At 40.7% G+C, this 26,674-nt stretch overlaps 1 protein-coding gene across 1 annotated transcript; it reads right to left on the reverse strand.

Annotated features, from left to right (window-relative positions):
- Window positions 1-8,180: 8,180 nt before the first annotated feature.
- kcna10a (potassium voltage-gated channel, shaker-related subfamily, member 10a) lies at window positions 8,181-22,830 on the reverse strand. Its single transcript, XM_056384239.1, has 2 exons — window positions 22,529-22,830; window positions 8,181-12,116 (listed from the first exon to the last, which is right to left on the reverse strand). Exon 2 carries the CDS (start codon window positions 11,943-11,945, stop codon window positions 10,200-10,202), a length of 1,746 nt encoding a protein of 581 aa, XP_056240214.1. The 5' UTR covers window positions 11,946-12,116; window positions 22,529-22,830; the 3' UTR covers window positions 8,181-10,199.
- Window positions 22,831-26,674: the final 3,844 nt, after the last annotated feature.

A 26,674-nucleotide genomic window follows, 5' to 3' on the forward strand; every position in this document is an offset into this window, starting at 1 on the left:
TGTGTGTGTGTGTGTGTGCTGGTCTACATACAAATGCCTGCTGTAGTATTAAACTGTATGTGCACATGTATGCAAGCTTGTGTCTGTGTATGCATGGCCCCTAATTTACACTTGAGAGAGGGTTTAAGGTATTAGAGATATTAAAGAGTTTTTTTTACTGTATAGCTTGCATGTGTGGGCATATGTGTGTGTTTCTGTGGTATATCTATCAGTTGAAGTGAGTTAATCTAGTATGTTTTCTCCGTCATCTGGCTGCTGAAGGTAAGCCTTTTAAGACTTTAAACAACAATATAGCAGCAAACAACTATTTTCTGTGCAGAGAACGAAACCCCCATACGTGCACCCAGCTGTTGCCAGTCCAGGCCACTGCTCTGTATCAGAAATAATCTACGTATGAACTATGGCACCTGAAAACGCATATCACTTGTGAGAGACTTGGCATGCGTGAGTCGGTATAGACAGGAGGCAGATTATCTTCTCGGCAGTTGAAGGTTCTCTGTTCTGTGTTTTGGTAGCCATGTTACTGCATGTACATGTGCATGTTAGTGCACCCGAGTCCTTACTTGTTAATTCGTTGGCTGTCCCCACATTTATTAACACGCAGAGAAAGCCCACAGGTATATCTTCAAGAAGATGCATCAGTATATCTTCAAGATTCACAAAATGCAAAGCTAATGAAATTCCCTTCAGCCTCAGCTGCACTAATTAGCAAATGTTAGATAATATGCTGAACTAAAATGGTGCACATGGCAAACATTATGTCAAGGGTTTGAGGTAAGTAGGGGTGGACCCAAATGCAGCCAACACATGGGAGACGGTGCAGGCAGGTTTATTTAACAAAAGAACAACAGGCACAGGGAACCGCAGGGGATGACAACAGGCAACAAGGACAGAACAAGGACAAACCCGGAGATGAATAGGACGTGAACAGCTTGGAGACGAACCAGACATGAACAGAAAACGTGAACTGATGAGGACGAATCCAGAAATAAACAGACGAACCAACACAGACAAAGGGGAGCACAAAGACTATATCGACACCCTCTTAAAATAATGGCCTAAGTCATTTTTTCAGGTTTTTCAGGAAACACAAAAAACTCAACAAAAGAGTCACACTTTTGACATAGGCCATTATACAACCGGGGGTAGAATTGCATGTTCCCCTCAACTGAGGATTCAGGCGATTTTACCAGAGGTGGCCAGCATCATGAGGGGGTGATTTAGGCAAAAAAAACATTTTTGTCAAAACATGACTTAGGCCATTATTTTAGGAAGGTGACGATATAGACAAGGGAGGCAAGGGTGATTGAACACAGGTGAAACACATTAGGGAGGGGCAGACAATCACCACACAAACAAGACCAAGACAGGAAGCAAAACACTGAGACACAAGGAAACCTTATTACAAAATAAAACAGGAAGTGAGAAAGTCCAAAACAGAACAAACAAAAAGTGTCTGCCATAGCAAACCATGACACATTACACTTGCTAAAGCATGTGAGCATTGTCAGTGTGAGCATGTTAGCAAGTTGGCATTTAGCTCAAGCTCAGAGAACCGCCCCATTAAAGTGGCTGCAGACTCTTAGTCTTGTTTAGATTTATTATCATCTCACCAAATTGTGAACAGATATTTAAGTTCTAGAAAATTCTTCACCTTTAGATGCCCAAGCCTTATGTGACCAACTTTCACCCTGTGTTTGTTTGTCTGTCTTGAAGATGTGTAATCTGTGGGATCTGGAAGGGATCATTTAGATTATGTCTGTTGATTGAGTGGACAGAATTAAACAGATGTTGTCAGGTTTCACCAGGGAGAAAAACTTACATGTTTTAATGAATGAGTGTGTGTGTGTGTGTGTGTGTGTGTGTGTGTGTGTGTGTGTGTGTGTGTGTGTGTGTGTGTGTATGTGTGTGTGTGTATGTGTGTGTGTGTGTGTGTGTGTGTGTGTGTGTGTCTATGTCTATGTGTGTGTATGATCTTTTAGACTAACTCAGCAAGACCTGGTGATGTGACTGACTAATTAACAGCAGCAGATTGACAGTTTTCTGTTTCTAATCTTTTTTCCTCCTCCTCCTCCTTCATCCTCTAAATTTAGAGCCCACTTGATTAGATGAAGACACAGTGTAATGATGATGCCCCGCACGAAGGATCGCCTATTCCTTGTAAAGCAGACTGGCGGTGCTCCATTTGTCTTAATTCCGACTGTTTTACTCTTCACATATTCACCTTTCTCCTCTCTTGACATCTTACGTCTTCATCTTATCATCACTTTAATTTAGATGGTATTTCCTAGTGAGTTATGTGCCACAGTGTAATGTCCATAGGTTCAGGATTAAATGTCTATACTCGCCTTTAATAATCAAAATCATGTTTTGATTTTACACATACTGACTATAATCAATTATTTTGATAATTTCCTGATCATATCTGTTAAATACATCATAAATAAGTCCTTTAACCATTTTAAATCTATAGCAAGTTGTATTTATCAGTCCTGTGATTCTTTCCAGAGAGAAAGTAGATCTGTTCAAAACGGCCCATTCCTTGCTATAGCTGTTTTCCAGTTAAACTGGTAAACAACTGCAACATTGTAATACTGCTTTTATAAATTTGATTTTCAGATAAATTGAAAATAAATAACTAGCTGGAAACAACTCAGAGGAGTCATCATCACACACTTGTGTGTGAAATGTAAATGACAAGAATGAGAGTTTACCACTTTAATGCATCCCATGACTGGCTGCAATGAAACACAGTTTTGTTCTGAGTTGGTCTCACAAGAACTTGGTTTTTAACCACCCCGTCTGTTATTCTTGACGACCTGTGATCCATTCACACAGTTAAAACAGGCCAATAGTCATAGTGTGATTTGTTGCCTTCAGATGCTCTAGTGGAGCATCAGCAGCAGCCTCTGCAGCCACAAGTGGTAATTATAGGACACTGTCACATAAAGTCTGTTGGGCTCTGAGTCCAAGTGGTTAAGGGTGCTAGAAACGGAAGCTAACAGCTTATGTACAGAAACAAAGCCTATCAGTTGCTCAGGCAACAAACACAAAATCATCATCTCAGCATAAACCAGCTATCTTGCTGTCCACTCATGTCAAGTGAGCATTTGGCTAATCTGATTGACTGGAAACATCTGAACCCACAGCAGTGGTGTGCTGAAATGTAGATGCTAGGAGCTAGTCTCTTCGCCTCTGCCATGATGTCCATACTGAGAATACTGAGCACAGGCCACAGCTAGCTGAAGACCAATAGTTAGTGTTGTGTAGTGCCAGAACGGGCGTTCAGTGCGCCATTCTCCCTATTACAAGTCAGTGTACCATCAAAATGATTTTGAAACCATTATTCTAAGGTAAAATAGTGGTATTTTTGTTTAAGGGCCTTGCCCAAAGACACGTCAGTGGTGGTAATGATGGAGTGGCAGACACAGCTCTTTCACTTTCTCTACACAGATTTATCCTGCTGATGCAGGAATTGACCTTTCAGTCAGAAGCCTTATTATTTAAAAACTTTGACAGCACCGTCTGTGAGACTTCAGGAATGACAAACTCTTCATATTATCCCTCTATTCAATTAAATTCTAATATCCGGAGACTATAGATGAAACGTATCCAGCCCACATAAATGACCAATATTAAAATAACTATAGTAATAATATAAAAAGATATAACATTATATGTAGCGCTTGCTTTGGCTACTCAATACATTTGATTGATGGACACACAGGCACGCGTTCACACATGCATACACACATGCACACACACATGCAGCCTGACACTCAGAGTAGGAAGGCCCTGGCTTGAACAGTGTGCCAGTTCTTCCCTCTGTGTCACACAAACTCTCTCGCTCCATCCTTCGCCTGTTGTAGCCTCCTCTGTCTGTTTTCTCACTCCGCTGTGGAACTTTCCATCAAAGCATCTCGTTAATGATGAAGCACTCTCATGCATCTTTAAGCACTTGACAAGGATCTTCCACTGTGCAGTTTCAGCCCTTTGATCACACAAACTCACACATGCACTTTTTTTTTTTTTTTGAAAAAGTCAACAATATAGTTTAGTTCATTTGCGCATCATTAAGAAAGGGGAGAAAGTGCAGTAAAGAAAATATTCTTTGTCTAAACTGGGTACTGCAGGGAGGCACTATAAGGAACAGCCCAAATCTGTAAATGTGTGAATGTGTAAATGTTGTTTGGTTGTGTGTGTTGTATATGTGTGTGTGGGGCTTTGTAAACCCAGCAGTTTAATCTTATGGCTTCCCAGCAGATTAACTTCAAATACTGCATGGAAAAGATAACACCTCCACAAACAGGATCAGGAGTGTTGTTGCACCTTCACCCGTGTATGACCAACACTCACTATGACTGCTGCGCTCTATCTCATTATGTGTTTTAAATTCCGATGCGTTCCTGTTTTATATATAAACTAACAGTTTATGTACAGAAACAAAACCTATCAGTCGCTCAGGCAACAAACACAAAATCATCATCTCAGCATAAACCAGATATCTTGCTGTCCACTCATGTCAAGTGAGCATTTGGCTAATCTGATTGACTGGAAACATCTGAACCCACAGCAGTGGTGTGCTGAAATGTAGATGCTAGGAGCTAGTCTCTTCGCCTCTGCCATGATGTCCATACTGAGAATACTGAGCACAGGCCACAGCTAGCTGAAGACCAATAGTTAGTGTTGTGTAGTGCCAGAACGGGCGTTCAGTGCGCCATTCTCCCTATTACAAGTCAGTGTACCATCAAAATGATTTTGAAACCATTATTCTAAGGTAAAATAGTGGTATTTTTGTTTAAGGGCCTTGCCCAAAGACACGTCAGTGGTGGTAATGATGGAGTGGCAGACACAGCTCTTTCACTTTCTCTACACAGATTTATCCTGCTGATGCAGGAATTGACCTTTCAGTCAGAAGCCTTATTATTTAAAAACTTTGACAGCACCGTCTGTGAGACTTCAGGAATGACAAACTCTTCATATTATCCCTCTATTCAATTAAATTCTAATATCCTGAGGCACGCGTTCACACATGCACACACGCACGCACACATGCAGCCTGACACTCAGAGTAGCTCTCCCATACACATATATATATATGTGTGGGAGAGCTGTGTGCATATATGGCACAGTGGAGGATACAGTGTATGTGCGTATATTGATGTGTGGTTCATTAGTAACTTTTAAGCAGTTGTTTGGGGAAACAGTTTTGAGGTGAGAGTGAGAAACTAAGAATTTGTAAATTTAAGATATAATTCCATATATTATACCGTAGCCTATTTATTTACACAAAAAATACAGAAAGTAATCTGGAAGTCACTATCACTGAGTTTGGATTACGTTACCGACTACAATTTTGATGAGGTATCCGGTGACTGGAATACAAGTTTATTGACCTACCCGACCTTGTAAAGGATGGAGTCGGATTGACTAGCTGTGGTTAAAACCCCACAGAGCCATGAGTATATGGAACACACACACATGCGCACACACACAGATTCTGGATAAATCACGAGACAGACTCTCAAAGATTAATATCAAAAGCTTTTTTAGTTCTGACTGATTTGATGTATGATATTTGGATTTAACATTTCAGATGGGAATGTCCTTTTCAAATTTGAGTTTGAATCCATGGAAATCAAATTAGTTTCTACTCAAAGTGCAGCTGCTATTGCCAGTTTATAAACCTGAACCACGATCACAGACAACGATCCTGTCTGGGAAAAGACGTCTACATCTGTTAAATATGTGTATCTTAATTACTTTTAACAGTAACAGTAAAAGTTGAATATGTCCTTGGACAATTGTTTGCTGTTTTTGAACCAAGAGCAACACAGAGCATTATGTACTGGTGTATTCTGAGTGGCATGAGGAGAGAGGAGGAGAGCGCCGGAAAAGCAGGCAAGGGGAAAGGACTCTTCGGTGCTGACGTGGCCTTTTGGGTGAAATACAAAAGTCCATTCCCAAACCGTTTCTCTTGTGCTCCCTCCCAAACTGTAACAAGAGCGCGGAAACTATAGCAACTAGTAACTTTACTTTAAACATTAAAGTAACTTTAAAGTTAGTGTTTTAACTTTCTGTCTATTTTACTCGTTTTGGTTCAAATATCAAATATGTGCCTTCGGGGGTAAAGCTTTTATCAGTTTTACATTCAGCAGTGCTACTGCGTGTTTACACTGTCAGAGGAGCACTTGGAACTTTTTTCTTCTTGTACTTCAATAACACAAATTACAAATGCTGCACCACATTAGGATATCATTTTGCTTTGCATTTGGGGGTGTGTCTGTGTGCGAGAGCATGGGTGCGTATGTGTGAACATACCGATTTATGTGTCTGGCAGTTATCGCTTGTTAACCTATTTCCGTACCTGCTTGTAACCTATCTATGCGGGTGACAGTCCATTACCGGAGACCAGGTGGCGTGTGAACACTCAGATCTGGTCTCCTTCCAAGTGTCATTCATCCCTCCTTTCTCACTTTCCATCAGCAGCTCTGTTTTCACTCTTTGTCCTTGGATGTCCCTCATTTCCTATGGTTGTAATCTGGGCCATACATCCATTGATAGTTTAGGGTTCCTGTTGTCAGGTTGGAGGAAATGCAAATCGGTTTTAATACAGCAGTTGGAAAACAATTTGCGGATCAAGAGTTGTCAAATAACACTCATCAGCTCTCTTCAGCGGCATTCTGAGAGTCTGAAACATTGTGTGTTAGTTTCATTGTTCCCAACTCTGCATAATAACACAGCAGTTGTGATATGACAGAACAAAATTCAGCTCTAAAGTTGCCTGTGAGTGCAACTTTATCTGCATTGCTAATGAGACATTTCTTGCAAATCAAAAGTTGTTATGATAGTTTTATTGAAAAAAAACGCCCTGCAAGTCTACTCTATTGCTTGATTTTCATCTTCTGCATGAACACGGTCAAACTTGTCCCCGTGTCTGATATCTCAATAATGTGGTCACATTTACAGTATTTTCTGCATCTAAGTTTAGATTTTTGTTTATGTCTATGTTTATGCTACACATGTTATTCAGCCACATGTGCAGGAATTCACTGTAACAGCAACTCACTAAAGAAAATGCATCTAAACCTGATTGCTTAGCTTTTAAAATGTGAGTTCTGCATAATCATTTATTATATTCTTCTATTAAAATAGCTTCCTGAAATGAAGCCCTCCACATTATGTTAATATATTATACTATGACCCTTTAACCAGTTGTGCGACATATTGTAGATTTGCTCATGATTGAGAGGCTTTTTCTCATCATGAAGTAGCAACTACACTTTAAATCTAAAAATAGAACTTGGCAAGTTGATTGATTATTATGAGCAATATATAAAAGTTAACTATTAATTATGAATAATTTGCAACAAGCAGTTAGTCTCATCCCCTTAGTGTTGTGTCTTTTGCATATCAAAAACAGAAATCTCTAATAATCTGCAGATTACTATTCCTTGAATATTGTGACAGAAACTTTGCCCACCAGCTACCTCATATGAATATGCATGATACATATTTTTTCGTTGTTAATTGGTATGAAGAAATTAGACTCACTTCTTACACCATAAAGAGTCTGGTGCTTTTTCACATTGCATCACACTTGCGGGAAACGAATGCTTATTTTAGGATCTCATTGGTGACTGTGAGATATTTTTTCACATGGAAAATAAAATGGGGAAATGATTTCTAAAATGATTTCATTTTTTATTTTTTCTGCTTCTAGTATTTACTGAATCCATATGTTAAGCTTTGAGGAGCCTTCTCGGCCTGAGACGAGGTGTTGAGGTGAGTCCAGAGAGAAGGGTATCAGGTGGTGCGAGCTAGCATTAATAGCTTCCAGACTCCTCCATGTCAACCAGACACTGGCATCCTGTTGTTGTCTGGAAGACTTCCAGTGATACGGTTTCTCCACTTGCCTTGTTGCTGTGACCTCTGTCTTTGTGTGTGTGCGCGTGTGTGTATGTGTATGTGTGGCACTAACATTACAGTGAAAGCAGAGACAGGTTACTGAAAGTAATGACGAAATCTTGTATAACGAGGGATTTTCTTCCCTGAAGGGGGACACCAATGGAGATAAGGAGAAAATACAAGAACGCAAACTTCTCTCTCTCTCCCTCTGTCTCTCATATGCACACACACCTGCGTGCACACAAACACACATAAAACATGAGAAGACATGATTTAAAATTTCAGAATATATTGCATCCACATAACAGTAAATCATATACTGAAATGCTATCATACATCCAAACACAAATACAGTGTCATGGTCTTGTTGTAATAAACCCTCATCTGCTGTAGCCATGACGACACAGGTCAGCTCAGGCCAGTCTACTTCTGAATCATTGCACAACTGTGGCTTCACAGACGAGAGAGTGACGATATCATAAAAACGGACATACTGTATAATCACTGTAATAATCATTATCCTCTTGAAGTTGGTTGTCAAACACAGGAAACACATACAAATGCATATAATGGTATGCTCAACCAGTTTGAGATTATATTGTATTCCTGGAGTCTGGATTTACTTTCCAAGATTTTTATATTCAGAAAAACCTAATGAAAGAAATACTCACATTGCACTGCTGCAGCATCATTTTCCGCCTTATGCCTACAAAATAAGACGGATCATGGGACATTTTCGTCTAATGTCTCCTGGCCCTGCAACAGTTCCCTTTATCCCCTGTATAAAGCAATTATCTTTGGCTTCTTCTTCCTCTTTTTCACTTCATGTGTTTTTTCATAATTTTCTAATAATGGTGTAACTGTTAGTTTTACTCGCTCAATAAAATATCCACTGATGGATGATAATGATGATGTTAATAGCATGAAATCCAAATTTTGAAGGATAGACTCTGCCTCACAAAGTTTGGCTATGTTAGGTTGTGTTTCAGGTCAGAATGCATTTCTTTTCTTAGTTTGACAGAATTTTGGAAAAGAACTCATACACACAAACAAACGCTAGAATGGAGAAAGGTTTTAACTTCTACATTTTCAACCAAGCTGAAAACAAAAATACGTATTTATCCATGATGAACATAGGTGTTACAGTAAGATTATGTATGGCAAATTCAACAGTATGACAAATACATAATTTAAGGCACTCCATTATAATACATAGCGTGGAGTCAGTTAGACCGCCATTAATAGTGGAGGATTCTTACCCATGCTACTTATCAGAGAGAATGAATAGATACAACAGAACTGTGATACATTTTTGAACTAATAAATACAGCAGGGCTATAATCTACACACAATACACAAGTTACACATTCAGACATTTATAGGAAAATTGTGTTTGGGGTTTTTTTTGGTGTTTTTTTAAAGCCTTTTTAACAACCTTGGTCTCATTTTTCTGTATGGTTGGCCAACATCCCTATCAGTTATTATTTTGCACAGTTCATCCGCAGACAGCAGCAGCATCTACTGGGCGCCACAGACCATATGCATCAAGCAACTGTTTTGAAGAAGATGAGCGATAAAAGGCATTACCCAAACTGTCCGATATCAATCTCAGTTACAGTTTCGCTTTGGTTAGAAATTGTGGGCTGCACAAACACAATGCTCACCTTTCCATAACCAATAACTCATCATAAAAATCTAATGATTTGTCAGCTTTTCCAGCAGCAGAAAGGTCAGTCCTATAAGATGAACCAAGAAGTAGCTCAGCAATGCAGTTAACACTTATGATCAGATCAACATTTTGGCTTGCAGGATTTAACTTTTATATTGCCCAAAATCTCAATCTCATTTTATAAGCATTAGGTTTATTGGCCAAGACAATAAAAATAAGACCAAGATTATAAAAATACAGCTTTAAACATACATAGTGCTGAATTATGACAATGATGGATTTGTTCTGCTTCTATGCAACTAAAAGAAGAGTCCTAACACAAAGTGCATTTGAAATATGTCGACATACAATCCTGAACATGACTATGGATGGAATTCTTCCGCTTGTCTGTTATTTTCAACGTGTCGTTTCCATAATAGACACCAAAGAGGTAAGTACGGTATGTCCTGTATATCATTATAAAACATATTTAGTATCAGTAGGTACAAACAAAATGTCTCATTTAACCTTTTTTTTTTTTTAAAAGGAAATCATAACAGTTAATTTCCTCTTTATTCTCTTCTTTAATATTTCTCCCTTGCTTTGTGGCAAAGTCTCTCCTCCTCCCCTCCTCCTTCGACAGTTATATCCCTTTGTCACTCTGCCAGATGCCATTGGCTATATTGAGTGAGGTGCTGCTACCCTGTTTGGTACTTGTCTCAGTCTTCATGGCTTCCTCAAGCGCATCTGCCAAAGGCAACTTGTCCTCTGCTTCTGTCTCTCTGTGGTAGAAGTAGTTGAAGTTGGAAACAATAACAGGAACAGGCAAAGCAATGGTCAGCACACCCGCGATGGCACACAAGGTGCCCACCATCTTACCCCCCATGGTAATGGGACACATGTCCCCGTAGCCTACAGTGGTCATGGTAACCACAGCCCACCAGAAGCCATCGGGTATGCTGACAAACTGTGTGTTAGGCTCATCTACCTCAGCAAAGTAGATAGCACTGGAGAAGAGGATGACTCCAATGAAGAGGAAGAAGATGAGCAAGCCAAGCTCACGCATACTGGCCTTCAAAGTCTGACCCAGGATCTGCAACCCCTTGGAGTGACGGGAGAGTTTGAATATACGAAACACCCTGACAAGGCGGATGATACGAAGAATGGCCAAAGACATGTTCTGTCCTGAGCTCTCTTCTGGCGTTGTGACCAATTCTGTAACCACAGTAACAAAATAGGGGATGATGGATATAATGTCAATGATGTTCATGAGGTTGTGGAAAAATTCCTTTTTGCTAGGACAGACCAAAAATCGCACACACAGCTCAAAGAAGAACCAAGCGATGCAGGCAGTCTCAATGATGAAGAAGGGATCGGAGAAAGTTGTGGGCTTCGCACTAGGTGGAGCCACAGAGGAGTAACCACTGGATTGGTTGAAAGATTGTACAGGTGTGGGCACAACTGGGTCAGAGTCATCTCTGAATTCTGGAAGAGTTTCCATGCAGAAAATAATGATGGATATGACGATAACAAAAACAGACACTAGTGCTACACCCCGCGCTGCATTGGAGCTCTCCGGGTACTCAAACAGCAGCCAGAATTGTCTATACACATCATTAACAGGTAGAGGGATCTCAACGTCTTTTATGAATCCTTCATCTTCTCTGAACTGCTCCATGGCCTCGTTTCCAAGCTCATAGAACAAAATTTCATCTGCAAACACATCAAGGGGAACATTAGCTGGTCGTCTGACCTTACCCCCTGACTGGTAGTAATACAATATCCCGTCAAAACTGGGTCGGTTCCGATCAAAGAAGTATTCGTTCCTCATTGGATCAAAGTAGTCCATTCTTTTAAAAGGGTCTCCTAGCAGTGTGTCAGGAAACTGGTCCAAGGTTTTGAGCTGCGTCTCAAATCGAAGACCAGCAATGTTGATGATGACTTTCTGGTCTCCATCATCCAGCCCTCGTTTATCTACAAACAGATCCTCGCAGCACTCCTTAGCGAGCCGACTGAAGATTGTCTCACTCTCCTTAGTGCCCTCACTGCTCAGTAGCAATTTCCAGTTGGAGATCATGCTTGCGCAGCTACTGCGCCCCCGCCTAGTTGGAGTTGGCATCGTTGGGGACTGGGGTACTCCCAGAGTCTGTGTCTGTGGAATGGGCGAAGATGAAGTGGATTCCCAAATGCAAGAGGGCACAGGACTATGATGGGAAGGCGAAGAGGAAAGCTGAGGGGCTCGCAGATGGTAGTTGCTGCCTGGGCTGTTGTGCTCTGGGGGCAGGTCCACCGTGAGAGCTGTGGTCTCATCAGCATAAGTGTCCACCTCATCCCCAAGGCTGACATCAAGGTCATCCAGGCTCTCAAAGTCTACCAGGGCCACCTCCATGGCTGCAGTTCAGCCAGTGCAAAGCCTTGGGACCCCAGGATAAGACAATCACACTCACACACAGATAGACAGACGGGAGGCTCAGTCACCAGATTTGGCAGCAGAGTACCAGTCTTCAGCAGCACTTACAGTAACGGGACAAACTGACTGCCCCCTCTGTTCTTTTTTCACCTGTAGAGCGAGAGACACAGAGGGAAAGATAGTCAGTGTGATTCTGTCAATGGTTAAGGGTTTGTTTTGTGTTAATTGTCATCAGGTGATAAGAATATGACGTCTGAAAGCACATGTTCTATCATGACTCGTCGTTTCTTAGATACCCATCCCTCTGGCAACCAGCAACTGAAAGGCGAGTGAGAGAGAGGGAGATGCAGAAATGAGGGCAGAAAGAGGAGGAACAGGGTGAGGCAGCCAGAATATGGGAAGAAAGAAAAAAAGAGATTATACAGTATCAGTGGCAGGAGATGATTTGAAAGATGTAGTAGTAAAGTTCTTTCCACAGTCTGTTATTGAAGAGGCACTGCAGTGAGTCATGCAATTGAAAAAGGAAAACAACAAACATTAAACAAAAGGAGTAGCTTAGCATTTGGATGTAAGTGCAGCTAATGGAGGGCTTATTTGTTAAATGCTAAAATCACTGTTCAAGTCACTGTGTCCAGTCATTGGCATAAACTTATGATTTTTTTACACCCAAATTATGAAACACAACCTCTTCCACCTTGTAATCTATTGTACATACACAGTATCAATTATGAACTAGTTCATACATTCACTGACCTGCATGTGCACACATTATTTCTCTTTCTCGCCCATATTACACCCTGTAATGACCCCAATGCAGGCTGTAGGAGGAGCAGACAGGACAGGGTAACTGGGGCTGCGCATACATTAGTGCATAATTAACTGACTGCATCGTGATAGCATGGGTCTAACTTCCTCCAGACACCAGGCCTCACTTTTAAACTGTACTGTGCCCCTCAATTTCCTCTAGCCGTAAAGGAAAACCATGATGTTTGTCTTTGCATTTAAATTTACACAAACTTTTCATCAGCATGAAGATCATTCAGTAGTTAGTAAACCAATCAGTGAGGTGTGTGTGTGTGTGTGTGTGTGTGTGTGTGTGTGTGTGTGTGTGTGTGTGTGCGTGCTTTCGTCTGAGTGTGCATCTGTGTGCAGTGCAGTGTGCTTATACTGTACATGTGTGCATGTGTGTGTGTGACCGAGTGGTGACGCCCGCAGATGTTTAATTAAAGACTCCAGAGATGAGTCACCACCTAAAACCAACGCCAGTGATACCAATCCTGCTGGGGGAGAGAGGGAGAGAGAGAGAGAGAGAAAGAGGGAGAGGGAATAAGAAGGATGACATGAAAATTGTTGGGGTGACGGATGTGGGTGGGAGGACTGGGTGGGATGAGGACAGAATGCAAAAGAAGGAAAGTGACAGTGAGAGAGAATGGGACTTGATAGGTGGGTGGATGGACAGACAGGATGATGGGACAGCAGCTCTGACAAGGAAAGAGGGGAAGGAACAGATGATGATGAGGGGGTAAGAGAAACAAAAGCTATATCGATTGTGCGCACAGGAAGAAGGTTAATTTGTAACTGGTAAATATGTCTGATGTGAAAAAGTTGGCAACAAAAATCAATGAGACAGCTTCAAGGTCAACTCTAATGTAGGATGGCAACATATAGCAATGATAAATGATCAATCAAATCAAACCCCTTCACTCCTCTCCTCTTTAACCACATGACTGAAATGACGTAATCTGAACCTTTGAGCAACCAGAACTTTCTCATGATCTTAAAATAGTCCACTGGGCAAAAACACTAGATCAATACCTGAAAGTTAGCCAATGATATTGCTCTGCTTGACCAATACCTAATGTTTTTTCAATAATCCAATAAGCCATCATTATTTGATTTTGCTTAATGTGACAGAAACTGCTTACATGTCTGTCTTTAAAAGTAATTGAAAGACGTATGACTGCTCCGACTCTCCAGAAAGACTATTGTTTCCAGAACAGATCAAGATGGTTGCACTGATTCAACTATTTACCTGTAATTTATTATTTACCTTAAAGTGGAGCTGGAGATCTGTTGAGTTATATGTTTAAATTAAGATCCTGCATCCTCTTAAAAAGAGAATTAAATCTAATTTAAGGCACGTGAAGAGTGGTCTCAGGTTTAGGAACTTAATTTCAAAAGCCGCAGTCCAAAATATTCTCTATTTCTGTTAAAGAAAGCAACTAGGTAATGGTAATGGGAACTACAGCATAAACTGCCCAGACAGGCTCACAGACAGAGCTATAAAAGGCAACACACACCTTACCTTACTTAGCAAGAAGTCTACAGGTCATGTGTGTACAATATGCTGTAAAAAGCAAAAACTGAAGAGGGAGAAAACGGTCCTCCACAAGCTGTGCCACTGCTGCAGCTTTCGGGATCAGAATGACTATCACAGACCACACTGGGTAACCTTATGCTGGAGTAGAAACTAGAGCTGTGGCAAAGGCCACGTGCACACACACGAACACATTCAAACAGGCATGCACACAACTCATCGAAAGCATAGAAAAACAGTGGGAAAGTATCTGATACTAAAGACTGTTCATTTTGTATACAAGTGTGTGTGTGTGTGTGTGTGTGTGTGTGTGTGTGTGTGTGTGTGTGTGTGTGTGTGTGTGTGTGTGTTGTTCCAGGTGGGCCATAAGCTGTCTCACAGTGATATGGGTGATGTGGTCCAGGCCTTCTTGACTGGAATGGTCTGATTAGAGCCTCAGATCTCTCCATGCTTAACTCACTCACCCTGCAAACACACACACACACACACACACACACACACACACACACACACACACACGCACACACACAGAGGCCACATCTATATCTGATTTATTTACAGTATCACAATAAATAATTCATGTTTAACAACTCCATTAACATGTCCAACATGGCAGAGAAAGAAAGAACGATGAGAGAGTGAACCAAAGCTTCCTTCCTCACCCCGCGCAGCTTTCCAACTCAGCAGAGCTCTCATATTATCACCTCCTTTAACTCTTTAACTGTAAGCTCTGTCTAAGCTGCACACGTTGAGAACATGTATTTTTAATGTTGTCTGGTCTAAATGACAAATGACTAAAAAAGGTGGAAATTTGATCTCTTAAGGGGCCCTCAGGTGTCTTTTGGCAACCTCTGAGATTATAAATGATCTTATGTCAGATTCCACAGAGTGACACTCAGGCATACCCATCCATACCTCCCTGTCCTCACACTGTAAAACATATTTATACACACAGGCATGTCAGGAGGCTGCCACTCCGCTCTCATAATTCCATGAGTATGTGCCAACAGCTACTGTGGAGGGTCTTGTCAACGCTGTTTAGTCAACATGTCTATTTCCCTTAATATCTTTGTAATGTGACAGGGATTAAATCCTGTTTTATGGCCTTCAATTTGACTTGTGGCCGAATTAAAAGTACCCATGCAGGAATATAAAGAAGGCCCTCTGGAAATATGACTTTTCATAGTTTTTATTACAGACCTTTGAACAGTACCGTATATCTACACATGTTAACAGATGACAGCAAATGTGCTGCATATTTGCAAACGCTCAAGCAAGCAAAAGAAAAAAAGAATGAAACTAGAAACAAAGTAGTCAATGTAGGGATTAAATAAACACATGATGAACTTTTTCAAGAATTACAGGATACATGTTGGCAAAAAAAAAAAAAAAAAAAAAAAAAAAATATATATATATATATATATATATATGTGTAATAAGATTAAAACTGATATTCATTCTACCATCCTAATAAAATGTTGTCTACATTCTGGAATATAAGACTTATTTCCATGTAATTAATGACAACATTTAAAAAAAAAAAAAAAGCCTCTGTGCTAAAGCCAGGGATTAGGATGGGTTAATGCATTAGTGGGTGAAGAGTTGATTTGGGGGTTAATAGGTCATAAAATCAAAGCAATGACAAAAAATGAACTGAATACATAATAATCAGATATTTAAGCTGTAACTGTGTGTTTAACTCCACGTATATATCATATGGTGTAATGCATTCATATATGCATGGAAAAAGACACCAGCAGCTGTGCAGCGCAGCCGTGAGGACGAACTGCTTCTGAGGAGGCAGTGTGACCTTGACTCGTGGTAGGACAGCGTAAAACAGGGGTGTCATATGGGGCCCACGACCAACCCATGGCGCTCTGACTATTCTTGCCGTGCTATTAATACACAGGAGAAGTATCTCTACATGTGATGCTCTGATGCGTACAAACACAGGAGAGCACGGCGCATATACACTGGGGAGAAAGAAAAAAAAAAAACAACTGCCTGTGTGGGGCAACCTGGGAAAATGCATCAGAAATATCGCATTACATGCTGATCCGAGCAACTGTACATTTGAGTAAGCTAACCCCTGTTACTTTAGCACATGTGTGTAGACATGAACAGATGTTCAGGCACATAGAGCTTAACTACAAGCCTGTGCTTTGCTAGAGATGCATGTAGATGTCAAAACATTGTATTTTCCTATATAAACCAATGCAATGATACTGCCACCACCGCATCAACAAATGCGTCAGACACATGCCGTGTTTTCAGCATAACAGTATGAACTGCTTTAGACAGAAGGATTGCAAACAGCAGCACACTCACTCCCTCCAACTGAGCTGAATTATGTCACATTGATGCCTTAGATGTGTCTATTTTGTTTGTTGCCCGGTGAGGACCAAGGCTGCTGACTTCCAGTCTTTTAAGGCATGAAGGTATTTAAAGATACAGAGATCAATCTTGACACAAATACAGAGTATTACAGCCATTATGTCGCCCAAACCTTCAGCTCTGACTTCAGCTCAAAGGTTTTTATTTTTTGTTCTCTGTCTTTGTGAGTGTGTGACTGTGTGTGCGTGCGTGTTCTAAGTAATTCCACTCAAGCTTGAGGCGTCATTAAAGTTTCAAGTGATGCTTTTGTCACAGCTGATCACAGGATCCAAATCAGACTCTTTACACTTATTATACTTATTTCCATTTTATCTTCCCTTTCCATTCTCTAATATACATCATCATATAGTGTACTGTGATAATGGCACCACCACAACTACTTAGCTACTATGCTGTTATGCAGAGTTACTTAAAGCTGCCTCTGCTGCAGCTGTTTTAATTGTCCATACCTCCTGCTTAATAACCAATGAACTAACCCAACATGACTGCATCACAAACTGATGCCTAAATTCAAACATACTTCACTGAATATAATTCATTATCACAAGAATAAATCTGCAGTGTGCCAGATGTTTGCAGCTGAGCACAGTTGGTGTGTCTGTTAAGTGCGCTCACACAAGTGTGTGGGCATTACCGTCAACTTTTCATTCTGTGGAGAGGCTCTCACTTCAAGATGCAGTAAACACAGTGCGGTTGACCTTGTGTGCCGGACTCCTTTGTTATGCCCCTGTGATGTGCTGGTGGTGGTGGTGGTGGGGTCTCTGGCTGTGTGAGGGCATTGGTTGGTAGAGCTGGTATTTTTGGACCACACTTTTGACCCTATTAAGCAGATTAATGCAGGCTGGGCAGCTCAGTGCCATAAGCCGAGGGATCTCTTCCGTCAGATCAACACAGATACTAGCGAGCCATCACAGATAGGCACACAAACACAAGAAGCAACACACACAATCATACACACACACACACATACACAGAATTATAATGCTTCTTGAGTCACATACGGCATTTCATTTTCTTTCTTTAATTTATCAAAACATACAGACAGAAAGTTAATTTCGTCCAGCTGCAGAATCCGCGTGTGGAAACTAAACCATTTAAAGTTTGGATAAGGTTAAGCAACGAAAACCACTTTGAGCTGCAACGATTAGTTGATAAATTGATTTTTTTGGTCAACAAAAGATTCCTTCTTTAAAAGAAATTAGATTTAAATGCTAATCATGGTGGTTCCAGCTTCTCTGATGTGGGTGTTTGACTCTTTTCTTTTTCTTGTATGAGCGTGAACTAAATATATTTGGGTTTTGGATTTGGAAATTATAACATCTCCTGACAGTTAAAGATAAAACAGTTAATCAATAGATTGTCAAATTAATCGATAATAAATGAGTAATTGTTAGTTGCTCCTCCAGTTAAAAATGTCACTTTCACACCCTTACTTTGTGCTGCACTAAATGAACATCACTCTACCTCCTGCAGTCATATTAAATGTTTCCATTGAATGCAAACTGATAATGCAGATGTCTTTTATATGAGAATACATACAAAAACAGACACAGACAAACAAACCTACAGTACACAAAGTCAGTCATTTCTATTCAGTACAAACAAGCCTCCCGTAAACATTTTCAGACAGTATTACAGTTGGCATTAGAGAATATATTTTTAATTATTAAACACCTATTATCCGAATAACAGATTTTTAGAATATCATAACCTTATCCCTCTCTCTTGACCTTTTAAATCACTTACTGAAATATGAATTACAAATGTCCATTTGGTAATGCAGTGCTCAAAACCAGAGCCAAACGCTGCTTCTCATTAATAGAGTTAAAATAGAGGCAAAATGGACCCTCGGTGTACTTCAGTGTGTGGCAGTTACATGATGTGACACTATACTGTAAGTTTTTACTGTATGTCAGCATGTGTGACTGTGTATCCTGAAAGTGGTCTTGTTTTCTTTTGCTCCCCTTCTGATTTTTTTCCTAATGATAAAGCTGCAATGACACTTTCACTGGGAGGTCAGCTTAAGAGAAGAGCGAGCAAAGATGAAACACTCAAACACAGTCACGCACGCAAAAAATACCAAGTTATATGGCAAAGACCAGGCAAGGGAAGACATGTCCAACATGGTTGAAAAGGTTAATGTGTCACACTATTAACAGTGAGGCTGTTAATAAGTGCACAATATGGATAATGACTGATAGATAGATAGATAGATAGATAGAAGACTGCAACTATGTCTTTGTAACCTTATACTGCCTTATACATGCTCCTATGCTTTACCTTCATTACTTAATTTACTATTGTAAGTTGTTGAGTTTTAAAAACATTTTAAAAACACTGTGGTACATAATATGTTTTTAGTTGGTATATTTCCACATTATTATTTTGGGGCTGCCACAGACTTCAACTTTTTATCATAAATACTCCAGTATTATGACTTATAATTGTGTTCACATGGTAGTAGAAGTCTAGCATTCATGGCCCCTTGCCTCCGGTCAATTTAATTTCCAGACAACGTTGTTGGGGGGCAGCTATGAGTATAAAAGGGGTTGTGATGTGAACACCAAGAGAGGGAAGCTGGCTGTCTTGTGTCTGTGTGTCTTGGTGTGTTGGCACTGATTAAAGAAGATTATTCCAAAAGAAACTGTAGCTTGATTATTACCCACGGCTCAGACATGCCCATAGTGAATAGATATTTTAAACATAATGAATTGTATGAGTGAAAGTGTTCACCAGTACATATATGTGGACGGCACATGTGAAACTGAATTAAACAAAGCTGATATGAAATGCCCTGAGAAAATATTGATGAAACATGTAAATATTCTGTCTGGAGCAGGTTTGTTGTCTTCGTGCCGTCTCTGTGAGGCATTCATCAGATGTACACTGCTGCTGATGCTGACATGGGTGTGTCTGCAGGCTCCAGGCCAAGTCCCAGTGCACAGCAGCTGGGACCAAAATCCTCCCTTGGCCTTTTGACAAGACGCACACACACACACACACACACACACACACACACACACACACACACACAAACAACATCACAAGCAAAGTACAGCCAAAACCACCTCCTAATAAATTAAAAACTTCCTGTAGAGCATCTAAAAACAGCACATAGCACAGAGACACAGAGATACTGACAAGACTGGAAGCTAATACACAGGGTGACTAACAGAATAAATAAGAATGCTCTTTGATGGAATCAGACTGACAGTCTACTGCCTACATTTTACTTCTAATAAAAAGGCAAATGTATAAGCCAGTTAAACTGCTTCTTGTTACTTCTAATTATGGACAAAGACTGAACACTGGGTTTAAAAAACGGACAAGACAAGAAGATTTATGTACAAGTTCAACCATTATCAAAGCATTGTTATATATAAACAGTACATGGTACAACTCCTTCATCCTGCACTGAAGCTTTAGTCCATTATGTGTAAGCTGCTTTGGATAAAAGCATCTGTCAAACGACTAAATGTAAATGTATCTCATTTTTCATAATAAAGGCTGGTCCAAATGTATAGCCCATCAACAGTCAGCTACTCTGCATCATCCAGATTGTGTGGGTGTGGTTTTATGAGATTTGATTGACAGTGATCAGTGACTTGAACCGGCCCACCCTCCTCAGATTTTAATTTTGCTAAACTCTGATTGGTGGACGAAAAGTTTGTGGCATATGTGTTTACCAACTCAGACAATAAAAGGATAAAAAAGGGAACATAACAATCTCTAAAGTGGAATAACACTAGAAAATACATTTTCAAGGCCTGTAAATCATTTTGTCATTGCGAGTGATTTGCCTAATAAGATATTGATTTTCTTAAATCTTGAAACAAGGGTAACTGAGCAGGGTACAAGTGTCATTATCTGTCCCCATTATGAGAAGTTTGTCTTTGAGTTGAAATTACTTGTTGCAGTGAAATGTCCAGTCCATTCTTGTTGAACTGACAGCAACAAAACAAAAGAAACAACTTTAAACCATGTGAGTTGCTGCTGTTTGAAATCTATGCCATCATTTAGTTTTACCTCAAAGGCAATGAAACACAGACACAGACACAGGCTCTCATCCATCCCACCGCCTACCCAGGTCACCCTCCTGCGCCAACCCCCCCCACCCCCACCCAATCCTCCCACCCTCCCCTCCGCCCCTCACAATCCCACCCTGGCACTCTTCCTCCACAGTGGGGATTAAGCCTGTCTCATTTACAGAAATATCACGTTATTTTTTTTTAGAAGCCTTTTTTCTTTTTTTTTCTGCCAGATCCAGACGGGAAAAATATGGCCATCTGGTCTGACTCTCTGTTACATATCACTAATCTCAGGTGGCGTACAAACAAGTAACACACTCGCATACACAACACACACACACACACACACACACACAGATGCCTAAATACACCATGCATATTGAGTGAATCTCCACATCTGCTTATAAAATAATCACATGACACATACTGTACACTTTCAGCCCTGAAGACTTCATCTCTCTCCCTCAGTAACAGATCACTAACTTGGAAAGACTCGGTAACAAGTCTACTAATGTACAGTATGACGCCTACACAAGCTTAGAAGAAAATGTAACTGCTGATGTGATGTTAAATAATACAATAGACTAGATTATAGCTTTTGGCTGATGATCATCACAAAGGAAGAAAAATGAGCATCATTATCAAAAAATAACCCATATTTAAAAAAAACAAAACACAAAACATTATTTTTATGCACTCTAACTTTCCACCAGGTCTCTCCACCAAGACAAACTTTTGCCCCCAGGAAGATTTCTTATCCCAAAAATAATTTAAGCTCCACCTTGTGCGTCATACAAGTTGTTAATGGACTACAAAATGGGGCGTGTGTGTGTGTGTGTGTGTGTGTGTGTGTGTGTGTGTGTGTCTGTGTGTGTGTGTGTGTTTGTGTCATGTCAGGTGAGTGGAGGATGGAGAGTCAGCAGAGTTTTGAGGGGTTCTGGGAATAATGAGGGCATGAATGAAACAATTCAGTATTCAAGGAATTTCCATTCAGGGTAACACTCAGACAACACATGACACAAAGTGTCATTCGTTTTGACATGAACATGAACTATAACTAACTACACATAGATAGATAGATAGATAGATAGATAGATAGATAGATAGATAGATAGATAGATAGATAGATACTTTATTTATCCCCTAGCGGAAATTCATGACCAAAGAGCAGTAGCACTTTCTACAGATGCATGTCTCTGTCAATGCAGTGCACTGCATTAAAACTTACGTCTTCTCACTTGATGGCGTTTGTGTAACAGCTGTAGTTATTTCTTACTTGGAGATGAAAATATTACATTAAATACATGCCGTATATACTCTCATCTAACACTATCTATACTGTAGCTATTACACCTGTTTAAATTCATCATGCCAGGCCTGTTTCCAGTCTAAGACAAATCAAGCCCAGGTGCCTTTGAAAACAGCTGAGATGGAAAAGGGGGAAACTAATGCAGCATCATTGCACAGGATGCTCTACAACGAGTCCTGAAGTGATGTGAGTGAGGTACAGGCTGTAAGTATAGCAGACTACTAAGTACCAGCTGTGATTTAGGCATAGACATAACAAATGCCTCACTGAGCAACTCCAACCTTTTATACAACTAAATTAAAGAGGAAAGTCCAGATTGATGAAAAAATTTGCCTTGATTTAAATAAAAAAAAAGTGGTGCAGCCGCTCCCTCAATTCTTTTTGAATAAATGTTAATATTATTTAATATAAAAAGAAAAAAAGAAAAAACAAAAACCGCATCGAGGCGAACGATCCCACATGCACCTGTCGCACTTGCTGTCACAGACGGTTCCAGGAGAGGAAAGTGGCCTACCTTCACGGTCTTACAGGCGTCCGAGCGTTGTTGGTGAAAGTTTGGCGCTCCGGGCCGTGCCGGAGGCATGGTTAGTGCGCACTGGATCGACTGACCACAGCGACAGCGCGCTTCCTGTCACCCCGGGGCTGATCGCACTGACAGCAGGCACGGCGGACGTGACCCGGGCAATCACCCTGGGGCCAGATGTGAGAGTGATATAACAACAACATGATTACGCTTAATTTGGCCAATTCCCCGCTTACAAAATCCCTGTTTTTCTTCGTCCTGAAACCAAAGCTGTGTCTCTTTATCTAGAGGGGGGGAGGGAGAGAGTGAGTGAGTGAGAGAGAGAGAGAGAGAGAGAGAGAGAGAGAGTCAGTTAGACTAAGGAGATTAAAAAAGGGTTGTCTCCCTCTGCCAGACTGCCTTATGCTCTCTTGACCACCATCAGTCATGATAACTTTCCCACTTGTAATCACAATGCTGAAGAAGCATTCTGCTATTTGTCATAATAAAATGTCTTTAAAGCATATAGGTTCACATTTTTAAAGGCTATCTTAAAATAATACTGACATATGGACATTGATATCATTTCCTTTAATTATTTCTCGTCCATGATGCCATGAACAGATCCTTTCCTGAAGTGATCACAACACAACCTCAGCTGGCTACCAGTATCGTTACGGTGATATTTGGTTGAAATATAGGTTGAAAACATCTGATGCCAATGTCAATTTGACCCAGAATATTGACAACAGCTGATGTTAAGTTGTTGGTACATCTTCCAAATGTCTCATTCCAACGTCATCATGAGGTCATCAAAGATCATCAAAGCCCGGTGTGTGCTGAATGTCATGATGTCAGTTAGCCAAGGTTGGTTTTGACGTCAACACAATTTTCATTTCTAGCTTTCTGATGTTACATTGACCTATAGTACCAGCTGAGACAGAGGTCCTTGTTCTTTGCTAAAATGCATTTTGAAGTTCAGCTCAATAAAGCTTCAGCAGTCTTACTAACAGTGCAAGTCTTCCTTAAGTGGAGATGAGGAGCAGGCTACAGAGGTCTCATTAACACTTCTTTCTAACTCCACTAGATTTTTTCATATTAAAACTTGTCTTAAGCTCTGACCACTACTGCCTCAAGTGACATCATTCGAGCCAATATATCAGACTTTGAGCAGCTGCCTCTGGAGCCACCAAAGCATTAATACCATATACATTTTTATATGCACAGTACTCCTCAAAACCTGTGAACAGACTTTGATGTGCAGCATTGACAGAGTTCCTCTTTAAAAGACTGTTTGGAAGATACCCACCAGATTTGCTTGACTGCTCAGCTGTACAGAACAGAGGCTTGTATATTTTGTCCCCCATCACATACACTGACATTGCGTTAAGAAAAGATCCTTTCAGAGCCAGTATGAACAGGGGGAATGATCATAATGACCTAAACCCCAGGGTGCGTATGGGCATGTGAGTGTTGTTTTAAGACAGAAAGATATGAACCTATACTTTAATACGTTCTAATCCTGCGTTCCTTATAGACCAGCAGCACTTCGTCTATTGCATACTCATAACTCACTGTCTGTCTGGGCTCCTGAGCCTAGATCAGCACAGAGTCATATGGGGAGGACTGCACAGTATGGAGAGGCTGCCCTCCGCAGGCTACTAGTGGCACTGCACTTTGGCACACTCAAACATCACTCTTCAGGCCTGAGCTCTCAAATTTAAGCTTTTGGTTAGATTGGATTTTGCTTGTCTGAGTGATTGCTTTTGTGTTAAGTATCAGTTTTGGACAGTCTGTCAGGTAAAGAAGAAGTGCACTAATCCCAAGAAACACAGGCTGATTCTTATTTTGTTCAAGGAAATTTCCACCTATGCTATTGAAAATCTCTGCTGTTTCTCTGCTGGCTGCTTGCATATATGGGCTCCATGTGTTTCCAGTTGAACACATGTATATCTTCAGTTTTCGGTTGGGGGAAGGAAAAAAAAAAAAAAAAAAAAAAAAAGCACTTTTCTTTGAGACTCTTAACTTTTAATTCCATAAATACATATTCGGGATGTACTGTCACATTTAAGAAGCTTGGCTCCATTCTTCCTTTTTGAAAAGTAATCTTAACTTTTCAAGTCGCTGGCCTCTTTATACAGTACGTCAGACACACTCCGCAGCATGCATCTCACTGCTAGTTTTCCAGCTTCACAAGTGTGGATGGCACTTCTGTTTGTTTATGTGTGTTTACACGATCCAATCCATATTTATGAGTGGCGCCATCTTCTTCCAGGAATCCTAGACTACTACGTGTCTCAACAGGCCTGATCTCCTGCTTTTCTTTCAGTCACTCACACTTCTGTTTTTTTTCTATTCCTCCCAAAGCTGTTCGTTCCATCACTCTGTCTGTTCTGCTTTCCTGTTAGAGACACAAAAATATGCCAAAGAGAGCAGGGCTATAACTACAAAGACAAAGCTGGAGGGGCTGGGGTGTATTTGGAAGATTTGGTTTTGTTTGAACACAGGAGACACAGCAGATAGAGGAAAAGTAAATGGGCCCCTTGAGTGTGAGACAGAGATGCTAAAGCTAAGTAACCGTTGACTGCTAATGCTCTTCAGTCACCACCTGTTGTGTGATGCACTTCTGATGCATACTTGATGTTACGACCCCGAGAGAAAACTCGTTACCCAAAGAGGTCTAACATGGTTACGCAAGTCAAGAGTTGCAAAAAGAAAAAAAAAGACAGAGGACACATGACCATCAATCAAAAGGTTAACTAACCCCAGAGCCTCCCCAATTAACTATGGACTGATGGGCCAGCAAAAATAAAAAGAACAAAAGAAGGGAAGCCACCTCGGCCCAACCCTACAGGGCCGTCAGAACCGGGCTCTTCCCTCTACCATAACCAAACATCCCCAAACTAAACCCTTAACAACAGAAATAAAGCCGCAAAAACTGAACCATCGGACCCACCAGAAAAAGGCAAAGAAAAAACAAAAAAAAACCTGCTCCTCCTGCTGCTGCTGCTGTCAGGCCAGGAGTGAAAAGAGAGAGAAAAATTCTCCCCTCTTTATTGACTCCTCAATCACCCTGAGCAGCCTCACCTGGAGAGAGGAAAAACACAGACCATGAGTCAGTGACACTGGAGGATCACATGATCAGAAGGGGGGCATGTAACACTTGATCAATACACCAGGAGGTACAACAAAAGCAAACCGGTGTGCCAGTGTGTATGTGTGTGTGTGTCCAGTAGACCTGTATGAACACATCTGAAAAATCTGCATTTTACAGTGTTGTTGTATAAGGAGAGGCAGCTAGAAAAAATAATTCATACAACGAAGCAAAGTTGAGCCTGCAGAAGAGACAGAAGAGTCGAAACACACCTGCATGAAGCGAAACAATCGCAGCAGGGACCAAAGAACAAGGGAGAGACGGGAAAGAGAACCAGAGACCAGGAGCGATTGCAGAACATGGTTTCTGAGTTTATGAATTATTTATCCGGGTGGGATATTTTAAGCCCCACGATATCATTTTAGGGGGCCTGTGAGCAATGAGAGGGTGGAGGTGCAGGGAGGAGGAGAGGAAGTGGGTATCATTTGCCTTCATGTGTCCTCGCTGCGGTGACTTTTATTATACTTAGCCACACACTCACACACAGACACAGACGCACACAACCTTGCCTGTCATACGTAAAAGACTCTTTAATATTCATCAACACATTATGCGAGGAAGTTACCTCACTGTCATCTTGCAGGTTTATTGTAGCATATTGGAGGTGAGGTTTTTTGATAGTGATGTGTCTAGGCTAAGGGTTTTTGACAGTCTGTCGTTCATTTTCTTTGTTTCTTTTGATTCTTTATTTATTTCTTCAAGTTTTCATTTCTTTCTTTTGGATTGAACTACAAAAAGGAATGGAATCGCACTATTTTTTGGTAAAGGCTCCTCATAGAAAGTTAAAAGTGTGATGATTCGTCCGTCTTGTAAAATGAGCTCTTTGACACATATCTAAATGTGACTCAACAGGTTGGCTAATGCCCGATACTTACTGATTCCAGCTCAGTTTTTCTAGACACAGCTATGTCTCCTCGTGGACACTAGGTGGCAGATGTGTTAACATCAAGGGAATCGATGAGTGAAGAGAAAGGTTAACTGACAGTGACTCAGTTACTCACTGA

This window comes from Seriola aureovittata, chromosome 9, assembly GCF_021018895.1.
Source record: "Seriola aureovittata isolate HTS-2021-v1 ecotype China chromosome 9, ASM2101889v1, whole genome shotgun sequence".
NCBI classification, from domain to species: Eukaryota; Metazoa; Chordata; class Actinopteri; order Carangiformes; family Carangidae; genus Seriola; species Seriola aureovittata.

Coding starts and splice junctions, on each gene's coding strand:
- kcna10a (XM_056384239.1), bottom strand. CDS start 11,945: ATGGAGGTGGCCCTGGTAGACTTTGAGAGCCTGGATGACCTTGATGTC.